The 24732-nt window shown below is 30.8% G+C and overlaps 2 protein-coding genes and 1 pseudogene across 2 annotated transcripts; 1 reads left to right on the forward strand and 2 right to left on the reverse strand.

Moving 5' to 3' along the window:
- Positions 1-1100: 1100 nt before the first annotated feature.
- LOC120170013 lies at positions 1101-5600 on the reverse strand. Its single transcript, XM_039178080.1, has 3 exons — positions 5094-5600; positions 2868-3219; positions 1101-1412 (listed from the first exon to the last, which is right to left on the reverse strand). The coding sequence occupies exons 1-3, from the start codon at positions 5570-5572 to the stop codon at positions 1182-1184; spliced, it is 1062 nt and encodes a 353-aa protein (XP_039034011.1). The 5' UTR covers positions 5573-5600; the 3' UTR covers positions 1101-1181.
- A 1173-nt stretch (positions 5601-6773) lies between these two features.
- Positions 6774-9621, reverse strand: LOC120170012 (probable serine/threonine-protein kinase WNK5). The gene is made up of 7 exons (XM_039178079.1): positions 9507-9621; positions 8925-9190; positions 8609-8832; positions 8360-8517; positions 7959-8274; positions 7552-7890; positions 6774-7461 (listed from the first exon to the last, which is right to left on the reverse strand). Exons 1-7 carry the CDS (start codon positions 9594-9596, stop codon positions 7031-7033), a joined length of 1824 nt encoding a protein of 607 aa, XP_039034010.1. The 5' UTR covers positions 9597-9621; the 3' UTR covers positions 6774-7030.
- On the forward strand, positions 9371-18355 carry LOC120170016 (annotated as a pseudogene).
- The last annotated feature ends 6377 nt before the right edge of the window (positions 18356-24732 follow it).

Here is a 24732-nt window from a genome sequence, read left to right on the forward strand (position 1 = left end):
ACAAAATCTTTTCCAGATTATATGTGTTCGGTTGGATTTTCTCTTTACCCATATGCAATTCACGATGCATGCATTTTGACCCCCAAACCATAATTTGCAAATCTTTAAATGTTAAATCATTAGGTAGCCATAAGAAACATTGACATCTTAACTAAAACCATATCCCAATATTCTACATGGAGAGAAACAAAATATAAGCGTAAACTATGCGGTTAGAATCTTAACTATCGTTTCGATCCATTTTAGTACCTAAACTTTTAATTTTTCAAAATCATACCTAACGTTTAGTTTTTTTTTCATTCTAGTATCACGCCGTTAAAAACCGACACTACATTTTTATGGGTAAATTAAACTATTCATTACTCAACTATCTTTTGACTCCTATTTTGGTACTAAAGTTTAAAAATTTTCAATTTAACTACTCAACTTTCAAATTGCTCCTATTTAGTTTATTAATAATTTTTGTGACATGAATTTTTTTATTATTTTATTAATATATATTTAAAAATGAAAAAGTAAATTTGAAAATTAAAGTGATTAAATTAGGAGTAATTTGAAAGTTAAATAATTAAATTCAAAGAAATTAAACTTTAGAGACCAAAATAGGAGTTAAAAGATAGTTGAGTGATGAATGATATAATTCACCCATAAAAAGGTGTCACGTTCAAATCACTTGTTAAGTTTTTAACGGTGAGATACTAAAACGAAACAAAAACTAAACATTAGGTATTGTTTCGAAATTTTTTTGAAAATTTATGTACTAAAACGGACCAAAACTAAAAATTTATGTACTAAATGTGTAAATTACCAACAAAATATAATAAAGCAATCAGAAATAGATTTAAAATATTATTTAGGATGAATACACATATATTAATAACATAAAAAATCAATAGATCATGGGCATTAATAAACTTTCAGAATAAATACAGTCACTAAAACAGATGACTAATTAAAAAAAATCGAATTTCAAGATAGGTACATGTTCGCCACCGAAAGCAAATAAATAATATACTATCAAACGGTACACTCTTTCAACAAAGCCTCAAACTGTACATTGATCAATCAAAGCATGTAGGAGGAAAATTTATCCAGACCAATATTTCATGTGATAAAAGAGCATCTTGCATGCCTTTGATATTGAAAGTAAAGAGGGAAATAAAAAAGGGCAACTTGCTAAATCATGCACAACCTTTTTTGTACATAAAAACGGAATAGATGCACACGATAATGACTGCAATGAACAATTGATCACCTAAGGAGATTAATTTTCTGGAAGGTTTTTTGTAAGTGTGGGTTATGTTTAAGGATGAACACTTGAGCTCAACGGAGAATGAGAATTGGGATCCACCCAGTTGTGGTGGATATGAAATTCGACCCCTAACACATTTCAAGTCCTCCATGCTCCATTCCTATCGCCAAGAACAACAAAATACAAGTTAAAAAGTGTGTTTTAAGCATGGTTCCGTTTTAATCACTCAACTATTGTTTAGGCATAATACAAAAATATCCCTTAATGTTTATTAAAATTATTATTTTGGTTATATTATTTTGAGATTTTAGCCCCCAGAGTTTCATTTTGGGGCAAACATGTCCCTCAATAGATGAAACCATTCGTTAACAAACAATTAGTGCTCCAAAATAGGGGTCTTTTTTAACATAAAATGAAACATTGAGGGTTAAAATGCTTCAAAAAAAAAAGAATAAGGGTCAAAGTGACTATTTTATTAGATGTTAGAGACTTTTTTGCCCTAAAATAAAATGTTAAGGGCCAAATGTTCCAAAAAATAGAATTAGGGACCAAAATGATCATTTTAATAAAAGTTGAGGGCTACTTTTGATATTATGACTTTTTAAAATCATACTTAAATTACGCTTTGGCTTTGTTTCGGTCACCCGCCGTTCAAAATGTAAACAAAACTACTGACGTGTCACCATAAGGTAATGTCACATAATCATTGAAAAAATAAAAAAATTGTCACGTTAGCAATTCTATTTTTTTAGTGACGGATGATCAAAAGGGAACGTTAGACAAGCTTTAAAAAAATAGTTAGACAATCAAAACGAAACCACGAGAATAGATGGGTGACTAAATAAATAATGACTTAATACCAAAATTAGCCCCCCAACATTTATTAGAATGATCGTTTTGATCATTATTCTTTTTTTTGAGCATTTTGGCCACTAAAGTCTCATTTTAGGACAAAAAGGTCCCTAACGTTTGACTAAATAGTCATTTTGACTCTTATTCTTTTATTTTTGGAGTATTTTGACCCGCCAATGTTTTATTTTAAGGTAAAAAAATCTCTATTTTAGATAACTAACCATTTTTTAACTAATGGTTTCCATCCATAAAGGAATTCTTTTTGCCCCAAAATGGAACATTAGGGGCTAAAGTGCTAAAAAAGAATATAGACCAAAATGATAGTTTTAAAAAACATAGGGGCTATTTTTTTGATATAATGCAAAAAAATATCCCCCAATTTTTGCTAAAATAATCATTTTGACCTTTATTCTTTTTTTTTGGAACATTTTAACCCCTAATGTTTCACTTTAGGGCAAAAGGCTTTATCTATAATTGAAAATCATTAGTTAACACATTTTTAACCTAAAATTAAACGTTGAGGGCTAAAATGCCCAAGAAAAAATAATAAGGGACAATATGATTATTTTGTCAAATGTTAGGGGCTTTTTTGTCTTAAAATGAAACGTTTGAGGCCTAAATACTAAAAAAAAAAGAATATGAGATAAAATAACTATTTTAATAATCGTTGGAAGTTAATTTTGATATTATACCTTTCTGTATCGTGTCATACGCAATTTACCCATTTAATTTATTGGGTCGTGATATATAGAAATTTACTTGCCTCGAGTAGTTGTCCAAAGGTGACAATAATGGTGTCTGGATCAGCATCGAAAGCTAAGAGACGATGCCCATATTTGGCTGAAAATTGGCAGTGCTTGGTCGGCAAGTGAAGGCTCAACGTATAATCACAACAATGTTGGTTTTCTTCATCTTCATCTTCATCTTCATCTCCTCCGATCTGATCTTGGTCGGCCGACTTATCACCGGCATTGTTATTGTACTTGTATATGCTCAAATGGGACACTCTTTTTGGCACTCCCTTCTTTCCTCCCTTACCTGCGTTTTCTACCAAAATCTTCCCCAATTCTTCTGCAACTTCCTCAAGTTTACTTGCCACTTTCTCTATCTTTTCACTATTTCACACCAAAGCACAATTCATTATATATATATATATATATATATATATATATATATATATATATATATATATGCAATAATCATACTAAATAATGATTATGTTGTCATGCATGTAAAGTTTCAATAGAATATCAGTTTAAACTTAAAAGGCTATTCTTTAGAAGATCAACCCCTTGTAATTATGAGATTTTCTTTTTATAATTTGGGTTATTTTGATATTTTATAAAACAAAAAATAAAAAGAAATACTTGATCAATATAAAAAGAATGATTGTTATCCCTAAAGGTTTCGAGTTCGAGCATCAAAGACTACATGATATTTGAGTGTTAATTATCAAATGGTTGGAAGTTTCTAAATCAGATTCTATTACTTATAATCACTCTAAATTAATAAAAAAAGATTAATACATAATAAGCAAGTTAATTTAAAAAACTAGATAGCAATAAATCTTAATATTAAACATAAAATTTTATCCAACATAAATACGAGAATTTTGATTTAATATATTTATATAATTTAGTTTTCAAGTTTGATTCGATTTTCACGTGATTTTAATATTATTAACTACATGACATTCTTTCATATTTATTTAGAGTTCTTGGCACCATACATCCTCAAATTATCATTTTCATTTTACATTGGTTCCTAAATTTTTGAATATTCCAATATCATCCTTAAATTATGACTAGTATTTTAAATTGAGCCTCAAAGTATTAAACATTTCAAATTCACCCCAAACTATGATCCTCATTCTAAATTAATCCCAAAACGTTTAAATGTTCCTCTAAAGCATTCAAAAGTTTGGGGATGAAATTCAAACATTCAAAAGTTTGGGGACTAATATAGAACGAGGATCATAATTTGGAGAAGAATTTAAAATGTTTAAAATTTTGGGACCAATTTAGAATGAATGTGTCATAGTTGGAGGATGGATTTAGAATATTCAAAAGTTTGTGGACTAATATAGAATGAGGATCATAAATGTTCCCCTAAATCATTCGAAAGTTTGGGGGATGAAATTAAAACATTCAAAATTTTGGGGGACCAATGTCAAATGAGGATTATAATTTAGAGATGAATTTCAAATGTTCAAAAGTTTGGAACAAGTTTAGAATGAAAGTAATATCTGGAGGATGAATTTAAAATATTTAAAAGTTTGAAAATAAATTTAAAATGAATTTCACAATTTGAGGATGTATAGTGCAATTAACTCATAGTTTATTCCATTAAAAATAATTATATTTACATAACATGAAGATTTTTAGATTGGTTTTTCAATTATATCAAATAAATAATAAAAGAAAGGTATAATTTAAATCTATTCACTTTATTACAATTGAATCAATATCAAAGTTATATACAGACACCAAACTAACTTGATTTAAAGGATTAATACAAAACCAAATGTCTAAATTATATTTAAAATTAAATTTTGATGCTTAAATAATTTTTTTGAATATAAATCTTAATATTTTTTACGTTATACTTTTAAATGTCTACCGTTATAAAAATTGATAAATAACATGTATCATATTTATATTTTTTGTTCTTTTAAATAAAATATTATTTAAAAATAATTTTTTAAAAAATCTGAACGTGCCCAATTTCACTTAACGATTTTTTAACTGTAGATACCTAAAAGTGTAACCACGAAAACATTAGACACCTATTTTCAATAAAAAAAATATAGACACTAAATATTAATTTTAAATATAATTTAAACACTTATTTTTATATTAAATCTAACTTAAATTGTTAGCAAAATTTCAATTCTAACCCAACATAATGAGCCCAAAAGGCCCAATCAAATAAATGGCATAATTCAAAACAAAATATATTATTTCCCTGTAGAAGATGGCGGGAGGGGTACCTGAAAGTGGAATACAAATGAGCGCCGACGTATTGACGAGCCCACTCCATCCGCTCTTCTTTGCACCCCACCCACACGATCTCGTCCCTCTTTCCCCCCGAATCCCTAATCAATCCCGTATCCCTCTCCTCCAGCACCTCGAACACCTTCGCCGCCTCTTCCTTCGTCTCTCTCACCTCCTCCGTCTCGATCCCGTGCTGCCATATCACCACCGCGCCGAAATTCCTCGCCGATCTCAGGAACCTCTCCAACGAACCTCTATCTCTCGAAACTAGCGATCGGAAGTCGATCTTATCGGAGAGGCCGAGGTGGCGGAGCGCCTGCGTCTCCGGTAAGGTTAGATCGGGAATCTGCAAGGATTTCTCGAGGAAATCGGTTAATATCTCGTTGGCGGCGGATCGCGAGCCGGTGGCGGTGGGGATCGGAGACGGAGGCGGCGCCTTGATGTTGAGTTTACTCATTGATCGCATTACAGCCATAGGAACGTGGTGGATGAACAAAAGGAAGAGGAAGGTATGTATTTGTTATGAAAAAAAGAAGAGTACGAAGCAAGTCATTTGGGTGTAAAAGGTGTGGTTGTTTGTTTCAGTGCAAGTGGGGGCCCACTTCACCCGATGATCTTTCCCACTCTTTCTTTTTCTTCTCCTTTTGACACGTGTTCTTTTTTACTTCAAATGGTTGTCTGAAATGAATGAGGTTCCGCCACGTCATTGAGGACCCTGCTTTTCTTCGGGCCCATTATTAGTTGTGATGATTTGTCGTCCGATGGTTATATTTAAAATGAAAAAATAGTAATAAACAGAAAAAGGGTTTAAAAAACAAAAAAAAAATTTATTAATAGAAATTAAGTGTTATGAATAAAATATTAATGTTTTTTAGAAAAATGAAACTTTCATCAAAATAACGTCGTTTTATATATATATAATAACAAATTTATAATGTTGTTAGTGAGAAAATGACGGATTGACTAAAAACCCAAATCTATTAAGTTCAGTGAGAAAATTGAAAAGATTTAAAGTACAGTGAGTGAAATAGGAGAGAGAGTAAAGTTTAGTGATGAATGATGTAATTTACCCTCAATAATATGAATTTTTTTAAAAAAAATTGGGGTTAAAAGAAAAAAGATTTCAGATATATGGTTTATTATTTTGAGTGAAAATCGATAGCAAAAATAAGTGTTTATTTCAGAGTTTAGATTGATTAATATATATGTTTTATGTATCTGGTTAGAGATCTATATACATGCATGCAGGCATGCATACATACAAAGTTCAGACTAAGCAATATATAGTGATGCATACATACATTTTCCCAGTCCATAAATATAGTGATGCATGCATGCATACATACATACATGCATACATGCATACATACATACATACATGCATACATGCATACATACATACATACATACATGCATACATACATGCATACATGCATACATGCATCCATGCATACATGCATCCATGCATACATGCATACATGCATACATGCATACATGCATACATGCATACATGCATACATACATTTCCCAATCCATAAATACATTGATTCATGCATGCATCATGCATACATACATTTCCCAATCCATAAATATAGTGATGCGTGCATGCATGCATACATGCATACATACATTTCCCAATCAATATATTGATGCATGCATACACATACATTTCCCAATTCATAAATAAAGTGATGCATGCATGCATACATTAGTCCTACATTCATAAAGTTTTCTCAATCCGTGAATATGGTGATGTTTTAGGGAATACTTGGTTCATAGTCTTGAACATGTATGCAACCTAGCATTATTTACTACACCAAACCAGATGGAGGATTCAGAATTTGTCATCCTCACTACTGAAAGAAACTACCATATTAACAGAGAGATTAAGGGGATGGGATCTTCACCGCCTAAAACTCCCCCGAAATCTCTGTCATGATCGAAAAATCCTTCCGTTTATGCCGTCTTCGAGATACTCCTTGTGCGAAACCTCTCCCAGATCCTGATATCCGATGTTCTCCACTGCTCCGATCGTCTTAAATAGGCATCTCTTGTCTATCTCTGCCATTACTGATTGGTGCAGCAATTTGCTGCGAATGTCCACGAGCAAACGGATCTTCGTTAGCTTCGGCTGGCCATTGAAATGGGAAGATTGCCATGAATCGAGTCGTGCGGCGCGCTGTTTGTAGCAGTAAGCACTCGTGCTATCCGACGGACAAAATCGTGTAGATTTGAGGGTGTTCGGAATGCAGGGGTGCTCCCCTTGATGGAGACTCGAATCGAAGTCGTCCTCGTAATTCATGCTGGAGTACTGGAACGATTCCATAGAGCAATTGGAACTTGCATCGTCATTGCTGAATATGTCTACAAAAATGAACAAATCTTGCAAAATGGCCAGACAGAAAAGAAGACTGGTATATATACATACATACATACATGTTATATTACAAGTACCTTGGGACCAATTGCACTTGGAAATGAAATTTTTCCCATGAGAAAATTGTGCGTCATAGGAAGAATGGGAGGAGGTAGCATAGAAAGGATTGTGGATTTCACTTTGGTCATCGTCGTCGTCGTCATCGTCGTCGTACTTAGGGCTGTGCTGATGGTGAAATTGAGAGGTGCCTAGGTCCTTCCAAGTCGGGACGAGGGAAGATATTTCCTCTTCTATCATATCAGCAATCTCCAATGGCTCCCAGTCATCGATATATAATTCCTTTACCATCTCCAACGCGACATCAATCGCAGTGTCGTTTACTATGTCGAAGGGAAAATAAATGTTCCGAGCATGACCTGTAATAAGGGAAACCATTGATTAAGAATCTTGTAGCTAAACTTCTTCAGTATGTATGCAATAGTACCTTCCTTGTCTGTAATCTGCACTTTGAGAAAAATTGTGTCATCTTCGGGATCCCTTGTGCCGGTTATCGACATATCAGTACTCCTTGTTGGATCAACCTTTAAAGAAGGCGCTAGCTCCGCGACTGGGCCTTTATGAGTTAGTTTTTGGCTCGAGACTCTCGGGATGGACTTCAGATTGTCTTCATCAGAGGCCAAAAACGGATCAAGCAAGAGTTCACGAGCAGGCAACCTCTTGGAAACATTCTCCAGGCACTTTCCGATAAACCTCCGGGCTTCCTCATCTTGGATCCTATAGAATGCCTCTGGCTTCTTTCCCTGGAGAGTTAATGAATACAGAAAGAATGTCTTAGATTAATCTGGCAGTGTATTGTTGAAATCAACGAAGCTGAATATAACTCACCGAAGTCACTTTCTTGTAGATTTGAGCCGGATTGGAGCACTCACTATACGGATATTCGGAAGTAAGCATCTCTAAGACACACATGCCAAAGGAGTATATATCTACCAGCTCATTGTAGTCTTCTTCATATAGCTCTGGTGCCATAAATTCCGGTGTTCCTAGTAGCGAATGCAAGTTCGAAGAAATTAACATATAAACATACACACGGCTACCCGGAAATGAGACAGAGGATGGAAATTCAGAGCATACCTATGACACTATGAGCATGTTGTGACCCACGAAGAATGGCAGCCAGTCCGAGATCGCCGATCTTGACTTGTCCAAGGTGGCCATTGACAAAGATATTATCACACTTAAGATCTCTATGGATCACTGGAGGGTCATGGCCATGCAGATGAGCTAGACCCTGCAGAATTTGGCGAGCCCAGCTCTTAACTGCTCGCATGTCGACACGCTGGTACCTCTGTCTATACCTGTAACATATCAAACAACATATAAAAACTTGCACTAAAACAGCACTAATTTGTGTTTTTCGATCGATAGTGAAGTCTCATAATATGGTTACTCTCGAAGTGTGCCGGAGGTGAACATCTCGGTGATGAAATTGAACGTTCTACGATCGACATCGACCCAAGTAGCGTAGAATCTGATGATTGAATCATGGCTGAGATTCTTGAGGAGGTGAACCTCGGAATAAAGCCTCTGCAATTCGTCATGTGAACGGAAGACATAGTTCAGCTTCACTTGATTCCATGCCACCTCCATTCCTAGGGCCTCATCAAATGCCCTGTACACTGTCTTCATAGCTCCTTTACCAAGAATCTCTCTAAACTGCAGAAAGAATTCCCACAAACAGTTCATATAACTTCATTTACACGTATGCTTCACTACTTCGATATGATCATCAAAAACAATTTCCCAGATTTTCCAGGAAAATTGCAAGAATTTCAACATATCCTCAACATCAAATAATCAGAACCCCACATCTCAAAAGGAATTGTCACTGGAAAAGAAAAGTCAAACATGTCATGCAAATTCTCCATTGTCATTGCAAAAGATCAAAGATTTTGTTCCTACTGAAAATATTGAGTCCATGCATCAATCAAAAGGCAAAAAGCATGCAGTGTGAATGAAGAAGAAAGCTTACTCGACCGTACCGACCGGATGGATCGGTTTCAACGTATCCAAACTGAGATTTAACTCCATCAACACATCCAACTAGACGTGTTTTTTTCATGGTCTGAGAAATCAGGCGTGCTTATTGTAATATATATATATTGAGAACACAAATAGTACACTTATGTAGCCTACTGGAATACAAAACTAAGAACAACGAAGCAGATAAAAGAAAGCAAATTTTGAAGATGTGCTAGATGATCCGAGGCTTCCCTTCATGATTTTCGTAGGAAAAAACACCAAACAATAACCAAAACAGCCTAGAGTAATCCACACTCAGCATAATCCAAGCCATTTCCACAACTGAACGTAAGAACAAGTAGTAGTCCTTGGAAACCATTTGTCTTCTTTCCAGAGATAAGCACAAGATTCAAGACTATCTATAAGACAAAAACAAAATAACCCAAAGCTAAAAAAACAAGCTTGTGGGTAGATATAGGGGGGAAAAGAGAGAATATAATTAAAGAAAAAGGCTTTTGATATGAAACCCTGGTTTTCTGGGGATTGAAACAACAAAGATTCTAAAACTTGGAAGGATTTTGGCAACTGGGAATTTGAATTCGGCAAGAAATTAGAACTCTGAACTTGAAAAACCTATGGCTATGCTTTGACATCACCATTTGTACCAATCCCGAGGATATGGATTTGAGGTTCGGATGAAATTGAAGATGAGAAAAGAGTGGGAATCTTTTGGAGTTGCAGATGAACAAGGAAACAACAATGGCGATGAAGGGAATGGTTGGTGGCGAAACTCAAAAGTATACAAGGAAGAAGATGACTGATGAGAGTTTGTATTTGGTGAGGTCCACTCTTCGACCAATTAACAAAGTTGAGCTGACGCCATTTGACAAAGTCTAATTAATGACATCGATTTAATTATGTTTATTTTAAAATTAAGGATAAAGAAAGCAAATGTTCCCTGCTATAGAGTACTACATTATTAACTTTTTAGGCTACTAAAAACTATAAAATGTTCACTTGATTATTAATTATGTCTCAGAGTCATATTTTTTTGTTAAAAAATTAGTTGTTTAAGTTGGAAGTTAACATGATGATTGAGATATAATAGTTGTTTAAGATTTTGAGATCAAATTTTATTATCTCAAAGTTAACAAGTTAATGTTGAGCTCAGAATATCATTAATTTTTTTAACGAAAAAATAAGAATTTAGAACATAATGAATTGTTGAGTGATCATTTTGTAACCTTTAATAGTTTAAGTACTCAACAAAGTAACATTCTATAGTCGAATGACTAATTTGTAACTTTTAATAATTGATAAACTTAATAAAGTAGTATCCTATAGTCGAGAGACTATTTACCTTCTTTACACTATAAAATTAAAAGAGCAAGTCGGGATTTAGTTTTTTAAAAAGAAAACAGAGGATAATTACTAATATGATCACTAAATTATAAGTGTTTTTTTAATTTAATTATTAAATTAAAAATTTTATCAATCAAATTGTTTAATTATTAAAATAATATCAATTAAGTTATCGATAATAATTATGATATAATAGGTGTTTTTAACGTTATCTAACTAGGGAAAGAGGATGATGAATTTTGTTCCTAATATGTATTAAATCCATAATCTAAAAGATAGAAGAGGTGTCAACATTGTAAAAGTCAAAAATTTTTAAACTTAATCATGATTATTTTTTTATTTTTAGATTTTGATATTTGTATTAATAATAATTTTAAATAATAGTACGTCGAAGTTAAAAATATTGACAGAAAAACTAACAATAGACAAATTTAACGAGATAAAAGAAATATTATTTTAGAATCGCTCCATTACGAAGAGAAAATGAAAGGGTATATCTGAACATCAACGATCAGTTGGTTTAGTGGAATGATGTACTATAATTCTTAAGCATGGTTAGAGATTCGAACCCTGGCATTTGCAAAGTCGAGATGAATAATTTTCCTTTTTTTTTTTTTTGTTTCTTCGATTATTTTTGTTGTTTATCGTTTGGTGTTATTGATGATTGTGGTTACGGACGATGACCAAATAGGATTGGTGATGGTCTGATCATGGATGATAGTTGTAGCCTGTGGTTATGATGTTTGGAACTTAGATTAAATGATGGTAATAATATGTTCGACGATCGTGGGAAGCTGACGAAACTCTTTAATATGGCAGTTGTTGCATTTAAGGAGGACGATGATTGAAATAACGTTGGACGGTAATGGACGGTAATGGTGCATGCTAAAGGAGGCCATCGATTGTTAATTAGTACGAAAAACGTAGAGCTTTTGGGAGATAATGTGACTTTAATATGCCACATCAATATTTTTCTTTTGGTTTAATCATTAGTAAATGATCTATTCAGCGACTGTTTTAGATCAGATTTTGCAAAAGGTTCATTACGAGGACGACCCTCCCAACCCAATTTACTCCATTCACAAATGTTAAGATTCAAACTCCCGAACTTACTTAAGAGATCTAGTGCGTCATCTCATTAGACCAACTTGTTGGTACCGTAACGAGATAAATTTAAAATTTTAATAACTAAAACACAAACTCTTTAAAATTTCAATGTCTATTTGTGAAAATTACCCATCGTGTAAATATATAATTTATTTGCACGCCGCTGCTTGCAATATATAATTAATTAACGACAGAAGCAATAGGATGAAAAATAAATGAAGTAGCTTGATCAATGATGACAGAACAATGGTTGACATTCATATAAGTGGTCCACAGTGGCATGGCAGGAAACATTCACAATATTTATCATCATAATCAAGTCTTAATTAATTAATTAATTAATTAATTACTCTCTAGATACATGCCATTAAGCCCCGTGAAAATAATATAGGGGCACTTAAACAAAATAATAATAATAATATAGGGTATATATATTTTCTATCTTTGATTATAATAAAATATGGATAGGGGAATCAACGAGTAAAGGTAAATACATGGTTGCACGAATTAAGTGATCTCTATGATAAAAGAATTGTTGTTATTTATTGAAGATCTGGGTTCAAACACCGTATATGTCAAGGGTGGGAGTATTTAATATCGAAAGGTTAAAAGTTTATCTTTAAATAGATGTTACCTTATACTTATCCATATTAATAAAAATAGTAAATAGATTGGTTCGATTATTTATATAGTTTAACTAATTTTTTTATATAATATTTGAACATAAATATAATTTTTTATGGGGAGAAGTTATATTGGGCCTAGGGGTTCCAGTCCATGTAAAATTTTTATACATTTGATAAATTTTGGTTTAACATTATTTTAGTTCATATAAAAATAAGTATTCAAGTTAAAAATTATAATAATTTATTAAATATTTAATTAAGTAAGGGTCAAACTAAAGAAGGATAATCTAATCTTCTTCAGATTTTTGGTCTAATAACGATTTAGGTCATTGTAAGTTTAAATATTAAACAAATTAAACATTGTCTTCTTAATTTTGAGTTTCAATACAACAATTGTATTTTCCTTAAAAACTAGGGTAAATTACATATTTAGTACTTAAGCTATCAATTTTGGTCCATTTTAATACCTAAACTTTTCAATTTTTTAAATGGTACCTATAATTTAGTTATTGTTTCATTTTAGTACTCCCGTTAAAAACTTAACGTTAAATTTTAAAGAAATTGAAAGTTTAGATACTAAAACAAACAAAAAACTGATAGTTTAGGTATTAAACGTGTAAAGTTTTTAATGGTTGGTACTAAAACGAAACAAAAATTAAAAGTTATGCATAATTTTACAAAAAATTTAAAGTTTATATACTAAAACGAAACAAAACTAATAGTTTAAATATTAAATACATAATTTATCTAAAAATCAAATATTTTGACCCTCCCAATATTTAATCCTGATTTAGTCCCTACTTTTTACTGTTATAATCGATTTAACATTGACTAATCCGGTTAGTTATAAAAGATAACATAGGATAGTAATTGAAACACAAGGTAAAAGAAATAACATAATACAACAAAAATATCGTAATATATTTTTTATGCTGCTTGTTATATTATGATTTTTAATTAAATGAATTGTTTTAAAATATTATAATGACACGTGTTATAATAAGATTTTTAAATGAATCTGAAATTAAAATTAAATCATAAAAATAATGTAAAATATGGAGTGAATTAGACCTAATATAGAAAATAGTTAAAACATAATTTAAAAATAACTTAAAATGACATAATTATATAAAGATATAAAAAATTATATTCAAAATTACAATCATAATGTCTCAATATCGGTCAACGAGTGTTGGTACAAATGATTAATATTTAAGAATTTGTATTTGTAAGACTAAGTTTGAATTCTACTACCGTGACTCTTGGTGGACAATATGTAAATTCATATGTAAATGTCAACTGGGTTTTAGGTATGCTCTGACCCTAGATTGAGAGTCACCCTTAACCTAAAGTTTTTTTAATATAAAAAAATCCCAATATAGACAAAATTAGAGAAATAATATAGGCATTTTTTTTAGAAATAGAAGTTCTTGGCAATTATTTTATGATTAAGACCATTTGCTGTCGTGTACGTGGAACTCGTCATATGAAAATAACGAATTTCATCAAATATATTAAAAAAATTAAAACTCGTCACGTGAGAATGACGAATTTTATATAATTTTATTTTATATCATATGATGAGTTTTAATTTTCTAAATATTTAACGTGATGAATTTTATAAATACTATGATAAATAATTTAAATCCCAAAATAAATTTAAAAATATCTTATTTTATTAATTAATTATTCCGCCTGGTTTATTTACCTAATTTTGCCCCAATATCTGCCACAACTGTATTGTGGAGGGGTTGACCAAGCGTATTCCTATTAGGTGTCATTTACGGATGTAATAGTATTTTTCTTTTAGAATTTTACTTAAAAAAATAGAATTTATTATTAATAATATACAGTGGAGAATGAAAATGATTGGAAATTTGCCCTTTGCCCTTTCGCATTTACTTCATATACATCAACCACAATATATATATATTTTTCATCGAATACTTTAAAATATAATTAATATCAGTATAACATGTGAATAAAAAATGATATAAAATATGAATTAAGTAGTCTATGTGATAATAAAAATTATTATTATTCCTTGAGGATTCGAATTCAAGCACCATAAATATCATAGGTATGAGCATTCAATATTAAAAGGTTGATAATTATCTTTAAACATATATTTTCTTGTATTTACTCTAATTTAACTGAAAAAATATATAAAAAATTATATAAAAATTTAGCTGACCCTTATTCCCACATTTAATTGGGTAATGGGGAGGTATGATAGTAGATTACCTCCAACACCAAGTTGAGAACAACTTTCGTGAAAGACATCCAAATTATGAATATATAAAAATAATGAGTTAAAATTTGGTTTTATAATAAAAGAGAAAAAAACCAATTGAATCCGCCACGTTATTTATATTTAATTAGACTATTAATAAAAAAGTTAAAAAGAACTTTCATTTAAATAAAATTTAGTGGCATGAATCAAGTGTTTATGTGATAAAAGAATTATTGTTATTTTTTAGGATCTAAATTTGAGCATTATATATATAAAAGATATGAGTATTTAATGTTAAAATGTTAGAGTTAGAGTTATTTTTAAAAAAGATATTACCTTGAATTTACTTTATATTAATAAAAATAATTTGATTGAATTTACTTTTCTCCTTTTTTATTTACATAATTTTTTTTATAATTATCGTTATTTAGATTTCTAATCGTATTTAAAAGATTTAATATCTCATTTTACTAAACCGACTTGTATGAGTTTATTTTTTACCATATATAACGATGATTGTTTGTTTTTATCATTTATATGAGTTATTTGATTGAATTTTTAATGATAAAAGCAAAACTTTCGCCGCATTCCATATAAGGTTCCAGGCCACTTCGATCAAACAAAAACTAGAGAAGAAGAAGAAGAAAGAAGAAGTTTTTTAGTAATTCTGTTGGAGTGGAGAAAGCGGCAGACGAGAGAACTCTGCAGGAAAATGGCGTCTCTTCTTCTATTAATTTCACTGTTGCTTGGGCTTCCTTTAATCTCCGTTGCTTACAGGCCTGGGGAAATCGTTCTTATGAGCAAGATGGGCAAGTACCATTCCGTCAGTTCTCTCTCTCTAAATTAAGATTTTTAAACTATTCTTGAATGTGAGATCTTTGAATTTTGTTGATTTCAGTCTAGAACTGTTTGGCGTGACGTGATCGGAAAACATTGCCCGATCTTTACTGTTAATCGTTAGGTATTTGTCTTCTTCTTCTTCAACCTCAATTTTTTGTTTCTTTTTTTTTATGAATGTAAATTACGTTTGCAGGTGTTAATTCCTATAATAAAGCCGACTGGTTACACGGGAGCTGATCCCTATAAAATGTAAGAATTTATCCTAATTTCTGAATTTTTTTTGGCATTAGCTGCAATTGTTTGGGTTTTAGTTTATCATTTGGCTGATTCAGTTTCTCAGATTCACGAATGAAATGATTTCGAGTCCAAAAATGTCGTTTCATTCAACTTTTTTTTTTCTTCTAGTAAGCGTTTTGCAAACTGTGAATAATGAGTGAGATTCAGAGTGAGAAGCTATTATAGTATTTCATGTTTTGTAATGCTTAACTTATCTGTAGATCGTTCCAAGTTGGGAAGGAGAAGTTTCTTGTCCCATGGCTTTTTCTTATAAATCGTAAGAGTTCTGAAGTTCCAATGATTGACATGCATCTGGTAAGATATTTTGTGTAGTTCGTAACTCGTTGCTTTCGGATTTAAATTGTAACTTTCAGAAAGAAACATGTCGAGCTATTTTGCATGGTTTGACTAACTTCTTTTGGTTTTTAACCTTACCTCATTCAGAGGTACTCAGGTGGTGATTTGCATGGTGTCACTGCTAAAATTGTGGACATGCCTCATCACTGTATGTAACCTTATCTATATGTTTCAGTGTGGTACTAGTTTGCTAACAAGTAAAGATATTTGTAAGAGCTTGTTCCGATGTTATTATAGTTTACAATGTTTTGAGAGAATTTGTTCTTAGATCAGGAGAGATGTGAGAATTATTGCTTTTGGGAATTGATTAACAGTTGTGCATCCTTGTGCATGTGTGAAATGTATTCGTAGATTTCTTTAGAGTAGCATATCCAGTGCTTCGAACAGATCATAACTGTTCATTTATTTATTCCTCAGTGGGTTGACTGGAAACTGATTATGTTTTGTCTTCAACAGATGTTGAAATTCATCCAAATATTCGTAAACAATTCTGGGATCCATGTGCTTGTCAGATACACGTGGTCAGTTTGTTGTTGAAAGCTCTCTCTCTCTATATATATATCACACACACACACACACTGTTTGTTGGATTTTGAATTTAGTCTGCCTTTAAGTTTTCAGAAGCGCAAGAGATGATACTTTGAAAACAATATTATCATTTAAAGCAAAGGGGACGGTTCTCTGTTGTATCTTAAGTGCTTAACAATTCCTGACTATAAAACCTCTGAAAGCATAAGAATTTCGAATGACTCAACTGGAACTTTTAAATGCAGGAACCATTAGTTACTTTATTATAAGTCCTGCATGGGAAGCTGCAACTAAATCTTCCTCACTATGAATTTGTTTATGCATTATTCAGATTATTTTAGAATATTGATTATACTTGGTGTCTCGTAGAATGAGTAAAATAACTAAATATATAAGATGTAAGATTAACTTTAATCATAATCATTTGTGATAAGATGCACATAGGCTTCCATTGTTTGTTATAAATTGTGATATGGTTGTGATGGTGTCATACGACAGGGAGGAGCAATCAGAGAGATAGATGTGACATCTGGATTTTATGTTCTCTTTGGATCAGGTAAAAAGGTTAACACTTTGTATAAGTTGGTTGATCTGTTTATTATGCTCTCTACTCCTTGTACATTTTAGTTCCTGAAACAGAAAATCATTTATAATGTTAACATTTCCAATGCCGATTGTTTAATGTTTTCATGACTCATCATTACACAGGGTGCTAGAACCCTCAGGCACAAGGCACAAAAAGATGATCGCTCAAGTATGACACCATATGCATACATTTCTGTCCCTGTATGTCAATATGTATGTATGTATATATAAAGTAAGCTTAGGATAATATAATTATGATAATAAACTATAAAGGAGGACCCCGTTTATCTGCAAAACATGTAATTGTTTATGTCGGCCAATAAGCATGATTTCGTTATGTTTTCATATACGTTGTTAGATTCTCGAATATTGAGAAGTATGACACGTTACTATCCCCCTTCTTACTTGTAGGTGCATCTAATTTTAAAAAATAAAAGGCCAAAATAAAAGAAATAACCGAGAACTTCAATCACGCTGGAATTTTTTCATGTCTGTTGCCTTATAAAAGCATGCCTAGACATACCATTCACATGTGCCTTCACCCTCTGCAAGCCATATTATTGTGATCCTTGAAGAATGTCACTTTGCTAATGGGGAAACAAAGATTTGAATAGTAGACTAATTCGAGAGATTTATTTACACTAAAGCTGCAAAATTTGCATGTTTGTGTGTGAACAGGGCTGATGCTATCATTTATTCTCTCGATCTATATCTTGCAGTCATCAAGGGACAAATTAGCCAAGTAACATTCTATCTCATATGGTTTTACATTTTAATAGATTCCAACTGAATGTGTATGGTGTTCACTACATATGTCTCTGTCTCTCATTTCTCCTGAATGTTTTTGTTTTTCTTTTCCCCAGGTTCGTAATGGATACCGTCGTGGAAAGCAGCGTTCCTGGAGTCGGAGTTGCGAAGGTCGAGTAAATTCTTCAGCTTTGAGAGGTAAAAAATGAGAAGAAAAGAAAAGAACATGTGGTGGTTCAGTGATGTGAATCATAGAAAGGATTTTGGAAACTCCCCATGGGGCATTGACATAGATAGTTAAAAGGAGGTTCACAAATAACTTTTCTGATTTAAAAATATTAGGTAAACTACACATTTAGTACATAAACTATCAGTTTTGGTTTGTTTTATTACCTAAACTTTTAAGTTTTTCAAAATCACACGTAACATTTAGTTTTCATTTCATTTTGGTACCATGCCGTTAAAAACTTAACGCGTTTAGTGCCTAATCTATTAGTTTTGGTCCGTTTTAGTACTTAAACGTTTAACTTTTTCAAAACTTAACGTTAAATTTTGATCATGTGTGTATTAAAATGAAACAAAAGCTAAAGTTTTTATTGACGGATATTAAAAATGAAACAAAAACTAAATTTTGGGCATAGTTTTGAAAAAAAGAAAGTTAAGTATTAAAACAAATTAAAATTAATAATTTATGTATTACTCAAAAATATTTTATGTTGGAAAGTATTTTAACTGAAAGGCTCAAAAGGGTTGTATTTGATGGCATGTCCATCAATGTTGTTGTCAACAACATGCTGTGATCGCATCATTTAATCTGTCAAAGGCTTTTAGCATCTTTACCTCGTGTACGTCTACATTATCCGACCTTTGAAAAAAGAAGAAGCATAATGCCAAACATTATCTTTAGCGTATGAATAAATAGTTATTTTAGTATTTATTCTTCTTTTACGATACAACTTTCAATATTTTATTTTATGGGTAATCAAATTCTTTCGTGGATGAAAATCATTAGTCGATAAATTATTAATGTTTTAAAATAGAGTATTTTTTTTTGTTGCCCTTAGAGTTTAAGGGTTTCACTTTGACTAATCCAGATCGACTCGAGTTGCACACCTGGTTTTAGTGGGTGAGTTTCCCAATAAAAATTTTATGCATACACAAAGAATCAAATTCAAAACTTTAATTAAGCATTTAAGTAATATTAAGTTGTTTATGACTTGAATTAACCCTTGTTAACGATCAAAACGACTGTTTAATTAAACATTAAAAATATTTTTTTACATACTAGAACCAGATCCAAAACCAGAACCAAATCCAGCCCAATACAGGTTATGGATTGAAAGGCTTAAATCATTGAAAATGTTTTATCTACTTATTTAATGTAATTGGTTTGCATATTTATATAAAGGTTTATATTAATAGTTTTTAAATATTTATAACCTATGATGAAATTTTTATATGTTTGAATGATGTTTGTGATTGTATATAACATTGTCCTTAACCGGTCAGCCAAAAGTAATAACTTCATATATATATATATATATATATTCAACACCGTTATGAATACATTGAGTTATTTCAGTGGTAAAAGATAATATTATTCATTCTGAGAAATTCAAATTCGATAAGTTATGTCTACGAGGTGTGTATGAAAATTTCTGAATAAATATGCAAAACAATTATCCCACTATTTTAGTATTTAAACTTTTAACGAACTACATGTTTAAATTAAAATTTTATATATTAGTCAAAAAAACAAGGGTAAACTACACATTTAGTATCTAAACTATCAATTTTGGTCCGTTTTAGTATTTAAACTTTGAATTTTTCAAAACAATCCCTAAAATTTAGTTTTTATTTCATTTTAGTACCCCCACTGTTAAAAACTTAACGCGTTTAGTTCCTAAACTTTCATTTTTTTTTCAAAGCTTAACGTTAAATTCTGAACAGGGGTACTAAAATGAAATAAAACTAAATTTTAGGTATTATTTCAAAAAAAATTGAAAGTTTAGGTACTAAAACGGATCAAAATTGATAGCCTAGGTACTAAGCACGTAATTTATCCAAAAAAACAGTGTCTTCAAGCCAGGTAACTCACCATATGATCAAATTAGAAGCTTTCCTTTAAGGTATATTTCAATCAATAGCTGAAGACCCAATGTCTTTTCCAGCCTTTCAATCACTCCCTACAACCAAAAGGATTAATTAAACAATCACTTAGCTTAAGAAAACCCTTCTTAAAAGGTGTTTAAAGCTAAGTTAAGCTCACATGAAAGGATTATACAATAATTTAATATTTAATCATGCAATAAACTTACATATCTTCATGGTTTATATTTATTTATTTTTTGATAGCTCAAATGCCTTTCTTCAAACGCTGAAAGGCCACCAAAAACCCTAATCATGTGAAGACCATATAGATGAGTAAATTAAATAATTTTCTCAAGTACTTCAAATTAGTTTTTATTATCTTGGACTTGAACGATGAAGAGAAATTGTTAAAGCATTTACCCCAACAAAAAGATTAGCACAACCTCGTAAGTTTCGAAACATGTTTTAATTTATACACAAGGGGAAAAGGACTGATTTGAGATTGTTTTATAAAATGGGGGATTGAACATGAAATTATAAACGGGACCTGAGTGACCAATAGCTGTAGGTTATAGTGCTATACATTGACAAAAACCATCATGCTCTTAAAAGACAAATTTCCTACACACCTCTATACCTTGAAAGAAAAAAACAAAAACAAAAACCTTTTGTCCCATACAATCCAATTCCAATCCTATGCTCCCTCCAAATTTTAGGTTTCCTTTTTTTTTTAATTATTAGATAGTTGTAGACCAAGAAAATCTTGTGGAAGAAATACTAATATAAAAAAGTTTTTATATTTGAAAAATTTATGTAATTTTTTATTTAATCACTGATATATGATCAATTAATATATTAATTCAAAAATATCGTAAAGTATCATTAAAGGGGTGACTCTCCAGACTTAATTTACTTAATTCACAAAATCTGAATTTGAACTTTTTAATCTTATCTAAAGAACCTAGCATGTTATCTCAAATAAAAAAAATTAAATATTTTTATCAAAAGTATAATTATTGAATATCAAAATACACACAATTATCTACTAACAATCAGTTAGTCTAGTGAGATGAGACATTAGATTCCTTAAATAAGGTATGAGGTTTGAACACTGACGTTTGCAAATGGAGCAAACTGGGTTGACAGGGCCGCTCTCGCTTCTGCAGTACCCGTTCTGGATTAGTTAGTTAATAAATCAGATACCATTGATTAATTAAAACAATACACACAATTCAAAACCAAACTGAGTTCAGTTGGTAATCCAAAGGTGTATAGTTCCTACCAAACTATTTGATAATCCAAATGAATGGAGAATATGCTTGGTTCTTACCAAACCAAACTGAGTTCAGTTGGTGCCCTAGATTTCAAAGACAAAAAACACAGTGATAAAGAAATAAGTAAACTGTTTAGCATATGCTGAAACACTGGTTGGTTCCTTGGGGCATCTTTCGTACAAATTAAGGTGCACAAACAAATCCCTTCCTACAAGATGGTCCCGATCCATTAATATTAACATGGGTGGCAACGGCATGGCACGCCTGCATCCCCCCCATCTTTGCTTTTCTTTACACCAGCAATATTAATTCAAAACCCCCCAAAGCAAAGTACAAGGTTTAAGACAAATTTTAACGTTGAAATAATTGAAAATTTTTCATCACCAAACCAAGGTTCATGAATGTCTGTCTGTATTCGATGGAATATGGGGAATCCATGTTGTCTAAAGACAACACCAACTCTTTGATGTTGAAAAAAGAACCAAACTGAACTGATTTTGATCACTTCTTATTGGTTCATATGTGAAAATATTCCCCCATATATATTAATAAGGCTATGACAAAAGTTATGAACTTAAGTTGTCTCTTTCAAGTTTCCAGACATGACACTTTTAATGTTTTTTTTCTTTGAAAGTTTAGGGAAGTAAACAATTTAGTTGAGTGTGGGGGAAAGGGAAACATGGCCATTATCACCCATCATTTTGTTTCTTAAGCCCACAAATAATTGAAGCTAGCAAGAACCAATGAAAAGGCAAAGCATATCCCTTCTAAGTACTTAAGTATAACCTCGTTCATGTTTACAAACTTTTGACCTAACTTTTCTTTAGTCCTTGAAATCAAATCATCATACTTAAAGACGAGTTTAATTTTTTACGAGGTATTTTTTTAATCGAAAAAGACGATTTTGGAACATAATAAATAGTTTGGTGATCATTTTGTAACTCTTAATAGTCAAGGGACTTAACAAAGCAACATTCTACAGTTAGAGGATCATTTTTGCAACTTTTAATAATCAAAAGACTTAATAAAATAATAGCCTATAATCAAGGGACCATTTGTGTACTTTATCCTTTGATTTTTAACCTATGATTGTGTGGTGTATTTATAAAATTATAAATCGTTAATATGACAATTTTGTCCGGATATTATAGTGAATTTTTTTCCATGTAATGCACATCCCACTGTATTTTCTCAAATAGAGTGGTCTCTATAATACTTATTGGAAGATGTAAGAATCACCCAACGTCTTCATAAAGACGCATAAAGGATCCGACATCTCCTATCACCCTCTCTTGTGTCATTCGTGCCCATACGTACTCATACCTTATGCAATGGAGAAGACACCACGTCTTCCTTGGGTCTTCATGAAGACGTCGATTAATTTTCGTGTCTTCCGGTAAACACGGTATAGACCACCTTATTTGAGAAAACAGATTCAAGACATTAGTAAAATGAGATTTTTTTTTTCAAATAATAAATAATTAAACTTAATCACTTAGAATAAAATCTTTAAATATTTATTTTAAAGCCAATACTTTGTTTAGTACGCACAAACGGCATTTTGGAGGATGGAAGAGTCAAATTTTAAATAAAATTAATAAAAATAGTTGGCATTATACATGGATCTTAGGTGGAAAGAATTAAGAACTTAATATTTTAGCGATTAACTGACCCATTACTATTCTCTCTTTTATTTTTAAGCTTAACTTTAAGCCTGAAAAGGTCTTAGGCTAAGAAGATGATTTGATATGACATTATATAATATGATATAACATATTAAATATTAAAGAATAACCCCACTCACTATATTATTATTCAAGACCATGAAGATCACATTATTATTATTATTTTAATTGTTAAAGTGAAAAAAAATCCCTTTTTTATTGTCACGTACTATAAAACTTTCGATTGCAATTTTAAAAATTATAGATATGCACGAATCGAGTGATTTCGGTGGTAAATGAATTTTTGTTATTCTTTGAGGTATTGAGTTCGAGCATCATGAATGATAAAGATATGAGCGTTAGATGTCAAATGATTAAGAATTATCTTTGAACATATACTACTCTACACCTACCACAGATTAATAAACCTAAAAAGGGCTAAACTACGCATTTAGTACCCTAAATTATAAGTTTCGATCCATTTTAGTACCTAAACTTTTAATTTATTCTAAACTTTATCTAACGTTTAGTTTTTGTTTCATTTTAGTACCACACCATTATGAACTTAACGCATTTAGTACCCAAAATATCAATTTTAATCCATTTTAGTACCTAAACTTTAAAAAAAAAATCAAAATTCAACGTTAAATTTTAAACGGTGCTAAAATGAAACAAAAATTAAAAGTTTAGATATTAAAAGTGTAATTTACCCTAACAATATGTACATATATAATATTAAGAAAAATCAACTATGCAATAATAAATAATACAACCTCACTCAAAACCAAATAAAGTATCCACTTGATCAATCTCTTCATTGTTATTTCTTTATTCAACTTATCATAGTTTTATTTTACAAAATTATTTTAAAATTTATGATAAAAAATTGGTCATTTAATTTTAATGTTCATTTTAAAATGTTATAAGTATAATTATGAAATTATAATTATGAATTAGTATAATATTAGTAATTATAATTATAATGTATTTGGACCTAAAATATAATAAAATATTAGATAATTTTATACATAGGAAAATTTAAATTCACATAATATTATATATTGACACATAATATTTATATATAATAGTATTTAAATATAATATTTTAAAATTCACATATATTTATAATGATTAAATTCAATATTAACAATAATTTAGAAAAGGGTTAGATTTTAATATTTCTTACTTAAACTCAAGAGGGGCTTAGTTGCCCAAAAAGAATAAGTATAATGACATAATTTTCCATGACGTTTGTACAAATGATGGCTTTTTTTGGATTATTTTATCTTCTAACGTTTTATCTTTTATAAAAATAAATCATGTTAAATGAAAACCGTTAATTGACTAACGATCAACCAGATGCGGATGCATATAACCCTATAAGAACCAAATGATACTCATTATTTTAGATCAATTATTAAATATAGTTCAATATATTAAGGGAAGAAGAAAAATAAGAAATTTTACATACTCATTATATTGAAGAAAAAAATATTAAAATTTTTGAGTCTGTATTTGTAAATTTCTGGATCTGCTACTGCGATCA

Source organism: Hibiscus syriacus, unplaced genomic scaffold (assembly GCF_006381635.1).
Source record: "Hibiscus syriacus cultivar Baekdansim isolate YM2019G1 unplaced genomic scaffold, ASM638163v2 tig00111769_pilon, whole genome shotgun sequence".
Taxonomy (NCBI): Eukaryota; Viridiplantae; Streptophyta; class Magnoliopsida; order Malvales; family Malvaceae; genus Hibiscus; species Hibiscus syriacus.

What these genes read in the sequence shown, in the direction of transcription:
- LOC120170013 (XM_039178080.1), bottom strand. Translation starts at nt 5,572, where the DNA reads ATGGCTGTAATGCGATCAATGAGTAAACTCAACATCAAGGCGCCGCCT. An exon ending in CATTTGTATTCCACTTTCAG is followed by an intron (nt 3,220 to 5,093) that starts GTACCCCTCCCG and finishes GGTGTGAAATAG; the next exon opens with TGAAAAGATAGAGAAAGTGG. An exon ending in CCTTTGGACAACTACTCGAG is followed by an intron (nt 1,413 to 2,867) that starts GCAAGTAAATTT and finishes TCTTGGCGATAG; the next exon opens with GAATGGAGCATGGAGGACTT.
- LOC120170012 (XM_039178079.1), bottom strand. Translation starts at nt 9,596, where the DNA reads ATGAAAAAAACACGTCTAGTTGGATGTGTTGATGGAGTTAAATCTCAG. An exon ending in ACATGCTCATAGTGTCATAG is followed by an intron (nt 8,518 to 8,608) that starts GTATGCTCTGAA and finishes ATTCGCTACTAG; the next exon opens with GAACACCGGAATTTATGGCA. An exon ending in GCAGATTACAGACAAGGAAG is followed by an intron (nt 7,891 to 7,958) that starts GTACTATTGCAT and finishes CCCTTATTACAG; the next exon opens with GTCATGCTCGGAACATTTAT.